Genomic DNA, 13554 nt, shown 5'->3' with positions numbered 1-13554 from the left:
TAAAAAAAATTCTGACGTACCCCTTGACATACTTTCAAGTACCCCCAGGTGTACGCGTACCCCCATTTGAGAACCACTGCCCTAACCCATCCATCAAACTTTTTGACATAAGGTGTCTGTCCCATTAATCTCTTATGTTTTCTGAATGGAAAGTTTTTTTATTTTTGGTTATTGTGTGAGGACTTCAGGGGGTTAGACGTTAAACAAAAGACGCTATTTTCCCAAGCTTTTGATGTTTTTTTAAAGGGGAACATTATCAGCAGACCTATGTAAGCGTCAATATATACCTTGATGGTGCAGAAAAAAGACCATCTATTTTTTTAACCGATTTCCGAACTCTAAATGGGTGAATTTTGGCGAATTAAACGCCTTTCTGTTTATCGCGCTGGAGGCGATGACGTCAGAATGTGACGTCGCCGAGGTAACACACCCGCCATTTTCATTTTCAACACATTACAAACACCGGGTCTCAGCTCTGTTATTTTCCGTTTTTTTGACTATTTTTTGGAACCTTGGAGACATCATGCCTCGTCGGTGTGTTGTCGGAGGGTGTAACAACACTAACAGGGAGGGATTCAAGTTGCACCACTGGCCCCAAGATGCCAAAGTGTCTGCCGCCAGACCCCCATTGAATGTGCCAGAGTGTCTCCACATTTGACCGGCGATGCTAAGGTAGACATGGCACAGAGATGTATGGATAACCTGCAGATGCATTTGCAACGATAGTCAACGAAATCACAAAGGTGAGTTTTGTTGATGTTGACTGCCAGCTAATCGATGCTAACATGCAATGCTAATCGATGCTAACATGCTATTTACCGGCGATGCTAGGGCAGACATGGCACAGAGATGTATGGATAACCTGCAGATGCATTTGCAACGATAAAGTCAACAAAATCACAAAGGTGAGTTTTGTTGTTGACTTATGTGCTAATCAGGCATATTTGGTTGCGGCGTGACTGCCAGCTAATCGATGCTAATATGCTACGCTAATTGATGCTAACATGCTATGCTAATCGATGCTAACATGCTATTTACCGGCGGTGCTAAAGCAGACATGGCACAGAGATGTATGGATAACCTGCAGATGCATTTGCAACTATATTACGTTTCCTTCCACCCACATTTAATGCGAAACAAACACTTACCAATCGACTGATTTAAGTTGCTCCGGTGTCAAAAGATGCGAAAGTCCTGATCGTTTGGTCCGCACATTTTACCGGCGATGCTAACGCAGCTATTCGGCCATGCTATGGCTATGAATAGCGTCAATAGCTATTCGCTCAATAGCTTCAGTTTCTTCTTCAATACTTTCATACTCCAACCATCTGTTTCAATACATGCGTAATCTGTTGAATCGCTCAAGCCGCTGAAATCCGAGTTTGAATCCGGGCTAATGTCACTATATCTTGCTATGGTATTCCCATTGTTTGTTTACATTGGCAGCACTGTGTGACGTCACAGGGAAATGGATAGTGGTTTTGAAGATAGCGAAAATAAGGCACTTTAAAGCTTTATTTAGGGATATTCCGAGACCGGTAAAATTTAGAAAAAAACTTTCAAAAATACAACAAGCCACTGGGAACTGATTTTTATTGTTTTTAACCCTTTTGAAATTGTGATAATGTTCCCCTTTGAGGTTACGCTTCAAAAATAAATTCAAGAACTTTTGTTTTCATACAAAAGAGTGTGTGTGTGTGTGTGTGTGTGTGTGTGTGTGTGTGTGTGCGCGCGCCGAATCTGAAAGACCTTTAGGTTTGTGGGGGAATGACTTTTGGTCCTTTCTCAGCAGGATCGGACTCAGGAATTCTCTTCCGGTCGTTCTCAGCCCATTGTGCCGAAGGATTTCACATTTCTAGACATTCCAACCCCCGAGGTGGGAGGGGTGGGGGGGGGGGGGGGGGTTTCCTCGAAGGGGATTGGTCGAAACTGAAGCAGGGCGATGTCCTTTCATCATCCGCCGGTGGGACAATCTTCCTTTCTCTCTCTTTCAGCTGGAATAAGCAGATATCTCCCGTCTCGTGTCTGAAAACGTATCCAAATGTTCCATCCATTCCGTAATCTTCCAGGGCCCATTTCCCACCCAATGACTCGGACGGAGGCATCGGAGTACGACTCAGAAACACTCTACTTTTCTGAGGGGAGTCGAGGTAAGTTTTCAAATTTGACGCACTATTTTTATAGATGGAGACAGGAGTTTCACTAATCATGGCTGAATTGAAGGCTTTCTCCATCTTTTCCATTTCCTCTTAGCGCTCGTACTAAAGATGACTTTACTCCTCAGTAAATATGGAAACGTATAAAGTTCCAAATACCAACAAGGCCAGGGGTCGGCATCCCAAAACGTTGAAAGAGCCATATTGGACCAAAAGAATATATTTGTCTGGAGCCGCAAAAAAATTAAAAGCCGTATATGAGTCTTATAATGAAGGCAATACATATTAGCTATAGTAGCCTACTATCAAAATGACTATGTGTCGCAGGCTGAAGCAAATCTTCGTTGACAGAAATGTTGAAATGTAATATTTATTCCACACATTTTTACAACATTATAAACCAATAGTAAGTCTGAGGCTACTAAGAAGGTGAGACAACTCCTGGAAATGACTGGCTTTTAATGGCCAAAGGTATAGATGTGTGTGTCCAAGTTAAATAAAATGGCAGACTGTCTTCTTCTAATGGATTTATTACAATCTTTGGTATGGTAGGGAATGTTTGCTGTAGTCTGGAACAACATGGCAGACAAACACCAATCTGAAATTCAGCCAATGTTACATACGGACAATGTGTCACGATCAGAGGTGGGTAGAGTAGCCAGAAATTGTACTCAAGTAAGAGTACTGTTACTTTAGAGATTTATTACTCAAGTAAAAGTAAGGAGTAGTCATCCAAATATTTACTTCACTAAAAGTAAAAAGTATGTTGGGAAAAAACTACTCAAGTACTGAGTAACTGATGAGTAACCTGTTCGTTAAATGATTACGGCAACAAATAATGCACAAAAACAAAAAAATATCAGTGAGCAAATTCAGAGCCAGGAATATCTCTTAAGCAACTAAAACAATATTATATATTAAATAATAATACATTAAAATAAAAAAAAAATAAGGCAAATTGAGCCACAATAACTTAACAGCACCATAGCCTCAGTAGGCATTTATTGATTGATTGATTGATTGAAACTTGTATTAGTAGATTGCACAGTACAGTACATATTCCGTACAATTGACCACTAAATGGTAACACCCCAATAAGTTTTTCAACGTTAATCAATTACTTAATAAATGACCAAGTCGAGGTGATCTACCTCATATATACATACACACACATATCATATACATATATATATATATATATATATATATATATATATATATATATATACACATACCTTTATATATACAGTATATAATTTATAGTTATTTATTTTGCCGTTTTTGTTGACATGTTAAAGGTGTTTTAATGAATATACATGCATGTTTAACATATAGATTCCTATCTTTAATGAAGACAAGAATATAAGTTGGTGTATTACCTGATTCTGATGACTTGTATTGATTGGAATCAGACAGTATAGTGCTGATAACGTCCCGGTTTTCAAATGGAGGAGAAAAAAGGTTCCTCTTTTCTGTCTAATACCACATGAAAGTCGTTGTTTTTTGGCATCTTATTTGTCCAGCTTCCATATTGGTTTTTATACACTTTACAAGAAATACATTGGCGGCAAAGTCCGTAGCTTGCTAGCTTGTTTGCGCTGGCTTTCGGAGACTCTTATTTTGTTAGCGCAGGCGCGATGGGGCGGCGCTTTTATTGTGAAGACAGGAACTGTGCGATCAGTCTTTAGGCTTTTGACGGGAAGTACGGTTGAAATAAAAAGTGTCTTTTTTCCTTTACACTTTTGATTGATTGATTGAAACTTTTATTAGTAGATTGCACAGTACAGTACATATTCCGTACAGTTGACCACTAAATGGTAACACCCCAATAGGTTTTTCAACATGTTGGGTTCTACGTATGACGGTCACGTGACCACCTGGCTCTGTTTGATTGGTCCAACGTCACCAGTGACTGCATTTGATTGGTGAAATGCAAGCATGCGTAGTTCCTACTTTGAATGCGTGTCTGACAAAATCAAAACAAACAAATCAACAGATAGATAAAAAAAAAAAAGTAGCGAGTAGCGATCTGATTGCGGATAAATGGAGCGGAGTAAAAGTAGCGTTTCTTCTCTATAAATATACTCAAGTAAAAGTAAAAGTATTTTGCATAAAAACTACTCTTAGAAGTACAATTTATCCCAAAAGTTACTCAAGTAGATGTAACGGAGTAAATGTAGCGCGTTACTACCCACCTCTGGTCACGAGACATGCAAAACTAAATTATGTACAAAGAGGATGACACTAAAAGATATTAAATGAGCTCAAATATAACTACAAATGAGGGAAAATGATGCACTAAATACATACAGCTATCCTAAATAGCATGTTAGCAATAATTAGCTTGCAGTCCTGCTCTGACCAAATAGGCCTGATTAGCACTCCGACAAGTCAATAACATCAACAAAGCTCACCTTTGTGCATTCACGCACAGCATAAAACGTTTGGTGGACAACGTGGAATATTTTAAAAAACTGTAATCAAACTGTCGTGTCACAGTCCACACGACGGTGAGTTCAAGAACCGCCGAAATCGGTTGGTCAAAACGATGTTCGCCAAATACGCTCCTCAGTGAAGCGTACACACAAATGTTTTAAGCCGTGGGCTTTTTAACAAATGAGAAGGTTTGTGTCACGTTTGTCCTAAAAACAAATAAAAAATACTAAAACAAAACTTTTTCCATTTTCAATCCTTTTTTTAAAATGCTCCAGGGAGCCGCAAGGGTGACACTAAAGAGCCGCATGACGCTCAGGAGCCGCGGGTTGCTGACCCCCGAACTAGGCCGTTTCTAACCCACAACCCCATCCACATTTTCTCACAATGTCATATGCATTAATATTCATCAGCATCTTCCCGCCACGATGATGTCATACTCATTAATATTCATCAACCCCTCATCCATCAATCAATCAATCAAGGTTTACTTACATAGCCCTAAATCACTAGTGTCTCAAAGGGCTGCACAAACCACTACGACATCCTCGGTAGGCCCACATAAGGGCAAGGAAAACTCACACCCAGTGGGACGTCGGTGACAATGATGACTATGAGAACCTTGGAGAGGAGGAAAGCAATGGATGTCGAGCGGGTCTAACATGATACTGTGAAAGTTCAATCCATAATGAATCCAACACAGTCGCGAGAGTCCAGTCCAAAGCGGATCCAACACAGCAGCGAGAGACCCGTTCACAGCGGAGCCAGCAGGAAACCATCCCAAGCGGAGGCGGATCAGCAGCGCAGAGATGTCCCCAGCCGATACACAGGCGAGCAGTACATGGCCACCGGATCGGACCGGACCCCCTCCACAAGGGAGAGTGGGACATAGGAGAAAAAGAAAAGAAACAGCAGATCAACTGGTCTAAAAAGGGAGTCTATTTAAAGGTTAGAGTATACAAATGAGTTTTAAGGTGAGACTTAAATGCTTCTACTGAGGTAGCATCTCGAACTGTTACCGGGAGGGCATTCCAGAGTACTGGAGCCCGAAATGAAAACGCTCTATAGCCCGCAGACTTTTTTGGGGCTTTGGGAATCACTAATAAGCCGGAGTCCTTTGAAGGCAGATTTCTTGCCGGGACATATGGTACAATACAATCGGCAAGATAGGATGGAGCTAGACCGTGTAGTATTTTATACGTAAGTAGTAAAACCTTAAAGTCACATCTTAAGTGCACAGGAAGCCAGTGCAGGTGAGCCAGTATAGGTATATATGTATGTATATATGTATATAAAGGTATATACAGTATAGGTATATATGTATGTATATATGTATATAAAGGTATATACAGTATAGGTATATATGTATGTATATATGTATATAACGGTATATACAGTATAGGTATATATGTATGTATATATGTATATATGTATGTATGTATATATGTATGTATATATGTATATAAAGGTGTATACAGTATAGGTATATATGTATGTATATATGTATATAAAGGTATATACAGTATAGGTATATATGTATGTATATATGTATGTAAAGGTAAATACAGTATAGGTATATATGTATGTATATATGTATATAAAGGTAAATACAGTATAGGTATATATGTATGTATATATATATATAAAGGTATATACAGTATAGGTATATATGTATGTATATATGTATATAAAGGTATATACAGTATAGGTATATATGTATGTATATATGTATATAAAGGTATATACAGTACAGGCGTAATGTGATCAAACTTTCTTGTTCTTGTCAAAAGTCTAGCAGCCGCATTTTGTACCAACTGTAATCTTTTAATTTGACAGAAGGTGTTGCCTCGTACCAGCTCTTCCTCCCAGGGAATCCAAGTTACTGGTCAATCCCAAGTTCTTTTGATGACATAGATGCTGAGTAAGAAGGACCATCAAGACAGAATTGGAATATTTTCAAGTTTAACTAAAGCTTTAGGAGGTCAACTTAACCAATACATTGATATCAGCTACTCTAGCAAGGGAAAAAAAAACACTCTTTTCACACAAAAGAAAGCCCTTCTCTCAACACCATAAAGTGAGAGAGACGTGGGGGTTGTCTTCACATTCCGATGGTTTACGACACTAACATGGGATCTGAAGACAAAGAGAGACTGTTAGAATACATTAAGGAAAAGTACTAGCTACTCTAAACATGGCTCTGGGCTCATGCAGTCAATATCACATGAAAACTAAATAAGATAAGGCTCAGAATTGGTTTCTTAACAAAACCTTTGTACATGTAAAGTGCAACATTTCTACATTAAAAGCGTTACTAAAACGGCCTTCTTTCATCTCCATAATATCGCTAAAATTCGCTCCATTCTGTCCACTAAAGACGCTGAGATCATTATCCATGCGTTTGTTACGTCTCGTCTCGATTACTGTAACGTATTATTTTCGGGTCTCCCCATGTCTAGCATTAAAAGATTACAGTTGGTACAAAATGCGGCTGCTAGACTTTTGACAAGAACAAGAAAGTTTGATCACATTACGCCTGTACTGTATATACTTTTATATACATATATACATACATATATACCTATACTGTATATACCTTTATATACATATATACATACATATATACTTATACTGTATATACCTTTATATACATATATACATACATATATACCTATACTGTATATACCTTTATATACATATATACATACATATATACCTATACTGTATATACCTTTATATACATATATACATACATATATACCTATACTGTATATACCTTTATATACATATATACATACATATATACCTATACTGGCTCACCTGCACTGGCTTCCTGTGCACTTAAGATGTGACTTTAAGGTTTTACTACTTACGTATAAAATACTACACGGTCTAGCTCCATCCTATCTTGCCGATTGTATTGTACCATATGTCCCGGCAAGAAATCTGCCTTCAAAGGACTCCGGCTTATTAGTGATCCCCAAAGCCCAAAAAAAGTCTGCGGGCTGTAGAGCTTTTTCATTTCGGGCTCCAGTACTCTGGAATGCCCTCCCGGTAACAGTTCGAGATGCCACCTCAGTAGAAGCATTTAAGTCTCACCTTAAAACTCATTTGTATACTCTAGCCTTTAAATAGACTCCCTTTTTAGACCAGTTGATCTGCCGTTTCTCTTCTTTTTCTTCTATGTCCCACTCTCCTTTGTGGAGGGAGTCCGGTCCGATCCGGTGGCCATGTACTGCTCGCCTGTGTATCGGCTGTGGACATCTCTGCTCTGCTGATCAGCCTCCTCTTGGGATGGTTTCCTACTGGCTCCGCTGTGAACGGGACTCTCGCTGCTGTGTTGGATCCGCTTTGGACTGGACTCTCGCGACTGTGTTGGATCCATTATGGATTGATCTTTCACAGTATCATGTTCTCATATGTTCTCATAGTCATCAGTATCATCAGTATCACAGTATCATGTTCTCATAGTCATCATTGTCACCGATGTCCCACTGGGTGTGAGTTTTCCTTGCCCGAGGATGTCGTAGTGGTTTGTGCAGCCCTTTGAGACACTAGTGATTTAGGGCTATATAAGTAAACATTGATTGATTGATTGATTGAAAATGTTATGAAATTACAGAAATTCAAAGAGTCACATTATTGATTCCAGTTAACAATCTATTTGAAATAAATTTGCATATAATACTTAAGGCAGAAGGCAGGGTACACCCTGGACAAGTCGCCACCTCATCGCTTCCGCCCGATTGTAGCTGAGATAGGCGCCAGCGCCCCCCGCGACCCCGAAAGGGAATAAGCGGTAGAAAAATGGATGGATGGATGGACTAAAGGCAGAAGTTGGCAGTGAAATCCAAAAAAGAAGCTACAAAAGCACAGACCAAAAGGAAAATGCAGGCTGCTCAGAAATGTGCAAGGAAAGCTCATGTTAGGGCTCTCCGAGCAAGTAAATGTGTGAAGTGAACTGAAGTAATGTGGTAATACTGGAAATAAACTGTGGATAATAACACGGATCAATGTGACACCTGTGGATGTGAAATGAACGCCAGATGTAAATATTAGTGACTAAATACTGTTGGGACTGAACCATATACAGTCATTCATTAGGATAATTGGGGTATGTTTGTTCTATTAATAATGTTTAATGACTTTAACCCTGGTGACTTTCACTCCATTTTCATGTTTTTTCCCAGAAAAATCAGTTTATCCACATTGTCTGTAGAAAGAGCAGACCTGCTTGCAGTAACAATGTCTCCAGCTGTGAAAATACCGTTTGGCTAGGCAGGGAGGTAGCAGGAAAGGCGAGGTAGTGCCTGGCTAACTTGGCAGTGAGAGGATATATGGGCTTATTGTTCTTCCACCATAGAAGTGGGTCAAAATCTATTTTTAACACAATATGGTCTTGAATCTGCTGCTATAAAAACATTTGTTATTGCCTTAGCCCTGCCTGACTCGCAGAGGAGAGGCTGCTTGAACGGAGTGGGGAGATGTTTCCTCGTCTTTCTCTTCGTTGGAGCGATGTTCACTTGGGGGTGGTGTCACTTTAAATATGTTAACATGTTTGACGTGTTGGCAGAAGCATACCCTACCACTGCTGAACATTGTCGGCAAACCACTTTCGCTTTGGCCATCGTCCTTCATTGTTGTATCGTACCGCGGAACCGGGATATTCCGGAATGGGAGATCTTAACGAGGCAGGAGGGTCTTCCAGCTCTGGCTTTTGCATGTTGTCGTAGCCTGGTCGTTGCTAGCATGTCGTGTGTTGTGCCTTGGTGTGCATTGTTTACAGTACGTGCGGCACGCTACTTAATATGTCCGTGTGGAAACGTATTCGGTGCACCACTGTTCCGAACGGTTAAAGGGGAACATTATCACAATTTCAAAAGGGTTAAAAACAATACAAATCAGTTCCCAGTGGCTTGTTGTATTTTTTGAAGTTTTTTTCAAAATTTTACCGGTCTCCGAATATCCCTAAAAATAGCTTTAAAGTGCTTGATTTTCGCTGTTTGCGATGCCACTATCCATTTCCCTGTGACGTCACACAGTGCTGCCAATGTAAACAAACAATGGCGAATAGCACAGCAAGATATAGTGACATTAGCTCGGATTCAGACTCGGATTTCAGCGGCTAAAGCGATTCAACAGATTACGCATGTATTGAAACGGATGGTTGGAGTATGAAAGTATTGAAGAAGAAACTGAAGCTATTTAGCGAATAGCTATTGACGCTATTCATAGCCATAGCATGGCCGAATAGCTGCGTTAGCATCGCCGGTAAAATGTGCGGACCAAACGATCAGGACTTTCGCATCTTTTGACACTGGAGCAACTTAAATCTGTCGATTGGTAAGTGTATTTTTCGCATTAAATGTGAGTGGAAGAATACGTGATAGAGTTGCAAATGCATCTGCAGGTTATCCATACATCTCTGTGCCATGTCTGCTTTAGCACCGCCGGTATATAGCATGTTAGCGTAGATTAGCGTAGCATGTTAGCATCGATTAGCTGGCAGTCACGCCGCGACCAAATATATCTGATTAGCACATAAGTCAACATCAACAAAACTCACCTTTGTGATTTCGTTGACTTTATCGTTGCAAATGCATCTGCAGGTTATCCATACATCTCTGTGCCATGTCTGTCATTGCCCGTAAAATGTGGAGACACTTCGGCACATTCAATGGGGGTCTGGCGGCAGACACTTTCGCATCTACGGGCCAGTGGTGCAACTTGAATCCCTCCCTGTTAGTGTTGTTACACCCTCCGACAACACACCGACGAGGCATGATGTCTCCAAGGTTCCAAAAAATAGTCAAAAAAATGGAAAATACCAGAGCTGAGACCCAATGTTTACAATGGGTTGAAAATGAAAATGGTGGCTGTATTACATCGGCGACATCACATTCTGACGTCATCGCCTCCAGAAAGGCGTTTAATTCGCCAAAATTCACCAATTTAGAGTTCGGAAATCGGTTAAAAAAATATATGGTCTTTTTTCTGCACCATCAAGGTATATATTGACGCTTACATAGGTCTGCTGATAATGTTCCCCTTTAAATACAAATACACGTCCTGTTAGACCCTTAGTTCCCCCACTTTTGATGATTTAGGCCTTACTTTTTTCTCCACTGAAGCAATAACCTCAATATGTTTTCTCCGCTGAACTATCGGCGCTGTTTTCCTCCGCCATTTTTTGAATGTTTCCAGGCACAAAGACAATAAAAATAGGAGCCATTATCTCCCTGCTTGGCACTCAGCATCAAGGATTGGAATTAGGAGTTAAAATCACCAAAAATGATTCCCGGGCGCGGCCACCGCTGCTGCTCACTGCAGGGGGTGGTCAAGGGGGATGGGTCAAATGCAGAGAATAGTTTCGCCACACTTAGTGTGTGTGTGTGTGTGACTATCTTTGCTACTTTAACTTTAAAGGAGACAGCGTGGTCACGTGAGCTGCACATGACACATCATTGGCTGGCTGACTGCCACCTCATGAGATGTAGCCGCAGCTACTTTATACTTTACAATGTATTAGTAGCAGTATACTGTACAACACTACTACACACACATACAGTACATAGAAGAAAGTGTGTTTTTGTTGTTTGTGTCTTGCAGACGTCCAGCAGCTGATGGGTAATCCAGAAGAAGTTTCCCCTCAGTCAGGGGGGAGCTCCACTTTGAAGCAGGAGACTCCACAACCACCCTGCATTAAAAAGGAAGAGGAGGAACTCTGCATCACTCAGGAGGGAGAGTGTCTTCTAGGACGAGAGGAAGCTGATTACACCAAGTTTCCACTGACTGTTGTCTCTGTGAAGACTGAAGATGATGAAGAGAAACCACAAGTAGACAACCTCTTAGCTCCACTATCAGACAGTGAGGCTGAAGACGAGGTTGAAGAACCTTTGAGCATCGATACAGACTGTGAAGGTGATATGAGGACTCACACTGACAACAAACGCTCTGAATGCTCTACAAAGAAGAGAGGTGAAAAATGTTTGAGCTGCTTAGTTTGTGCTGAAAGTTTTACTACAAAGAGCCATTTGAATCGACACATGAAAACACACACAGGTGAAAAACCATTTAGTTGTTCTGTTTGTGGCAAAAGCTTTTCTAAAAAAAGACGTTTAACTCTACACATGAGAACACACACAGGTGAAAAACCATTTAATTGTTCAGTTTGTGGCAAAAACTTTTCTAAAATGGACCATTTGACTCAACACATGAGAACACACACAGGTGAAAAACCATTTAATTGTTCAGTTTGTGGCAAAAACTTTTCTAAAATGGACCATTTGACTGAACACATGAGAACACACACAGGTGAAAAACCATTTAATTGTTCAGTTTGTGACAAAAGCTTTTGTCAAAGTGGCTCTTTGACTGCACACATGAGAACACACACAGGTGAAACACCATTTAGTTGTTCAGTTTGTGGCAAAAGCTTTTCTCAAAATCAACATTTGACTAAACACATGAGAACACATACAGGTGAAAAACCATTTAGTTGTTCAGTGTGCTGTAAAAGGTTCTCACATAAAGCAGATGCAGTAAAACACACAAGAACACACACAAGGGAAAATAAGCAATTAGCTGTTTAGTTTGTGGTATGTTGCTCATATGTGGCGACATCCACCCTACCCAGGACCTCCTCACTGCTTCTTTCACTAATATCTGAGGTATTCATACAAACTTGGATTATTTGGAGCATAATCTTATCCACTCATGACCCCATGTCTTCTCTGTATCTGAAACCTTCCTGAACAGTAAGATAGATGATGCTTCAAGTGCTTGGTTACTCCTTCTTCAGTCCAGGGACCTGGGGCCTCATTTGTCAAGTTTGTGCACGCTCAAAAACCTGCACTACACCCTTTTTCACTGCAAAGTTGAGATGTATCAAAACTGATGTTGATGCATAATTGATGCTGGGTAACTGTTTGCATAACAAACTGCCAACTTTTACACCTCAGACTGATGGATGTGCAAATCAGAGAGATATTAACAATCAACCCCCAACACCCACAACCCAAGTCCCACCTATCCGACATTCGGGCATAACAGGTTCAATCCGGCCAGCGAGATGAGTTTGTGAAGTGTAAAATTCAGCTGCATTTTTTAGTGAAAGAAACTGCTGCTCTAATTGTGTCCACTGGATGTCGCAATAGCAATTCTGTTAGGCAAGCAAATAGCATAGCAAGTATACCAAGCAAGAGGTACACGGTAAAGCTTTACTGCAATAATGTCAGTCTTTGAAATTTTTATTTGTGCTTTGTTGAAATTGTTCACACATTGCACAGCTTTAATTTTTCTATCAATACACATTATGTCTAGAAGACAGGAAGTAACTCAAAACTCTTAAATAGTTTCTCCCTCTGTTTGTATGGTTTGTTGAGTTAGCACAGGATTAATATTTAGAAATGACTAATGAGGTAGTTGATACATAGAATAGTTTTTATTCATGCTTTATTTAGTTTTTTTTGTTCAATCCTAGATGTTTTGAGACTTAAAGTTAAATTGGTTTGTAGAAACACTGAGATTAAGTCCAAATACATGGAGTTCTTCAAGGTGTTGTTGAAAATGCACCATTTTTTCCTCAGAATTTTTAACTAGAATTGTTTAGTCAAGGTGATTATTTGTGATGTGTACATTTTCAGAATGTTCTTGTTCTATTTTTTGGCCAAAGTAAAATAAAGAAAACAATCTGAAGTTGTCGTCATATTTTTAAGTTATCATGCCATTATTTTACCCGTCCCGCCCACGTGGAAATTGATTTTCCTCCATGCGGCCCCTGAGATGGCACACAATTGTAGTAGCAGGTGAACAATAGGATTGGTCCTGGTGGAGAGCTACACTCTTCATGCTTTTCTTCTTTATTCAGAGTAATAATTTGACTTTTTAGAGGTTTTTAATTAAAAAAACTAAGTAGGTTGAACACTATTTTTGCGTTTCTTGTAGTGTTTAAAATGTATGATTG

General features: G+C 39.9%; 1 protein-coding gene across 2 annotated transcripts in view; it reads left to right on the top strand.

Moving 5' to 3' along the window:
- Window positions 1-1950: 1950 nt before the first annotated feature.
- Window positions 1951-13554, top strand: part of LOC133555940 (oocyte zinc finger protein XlCOF6.1-like) — a 36074-nt gene continuing 24470 nt past the window's right edge. Inside the window, exons 1-2 of one of the 2 annotated variants that reach the window (XR_009807433.1) lie at window positions 1951-2150; window positions 11199-12793. Coding sequence is in view for 1 of the 2 variants with exons in the window: in XM_061905470.1 (XP_061761454.1) it covers window positions 2042-2150; window positions 11199-12181 (1092 nt within the window). In the remaining variant the exon portion in view is untranslated. Of the gene's footprint in view, window positions 2151-11198; window positions 13287-13554 lie in introns of those variants that run through there. The other variant, XM_061905470.1, reaches the window with a different exon arrangement.

The sequence above is a fragment of the Nerophis ophidion genome, linkage group LG01 (genome assembly GCF_033978795.1).
Source record: "Nerophis ophidion isolate RoL-2023_Sa linkage group LG01, RoL_Noph_v1.0, whole genome shotgun sequence".
NCBI lineage: Eukaryota > Metazoa > Chordata > Actinopteri > Syngnathiformes > Syngnathidae > Nerophis > Nerophis ophidion.
The sequence above is the reverse complement of the archived record's forward strand: the minus strand, read 5'-3'. Positions and strand labels throughout refer to the sequence as shown.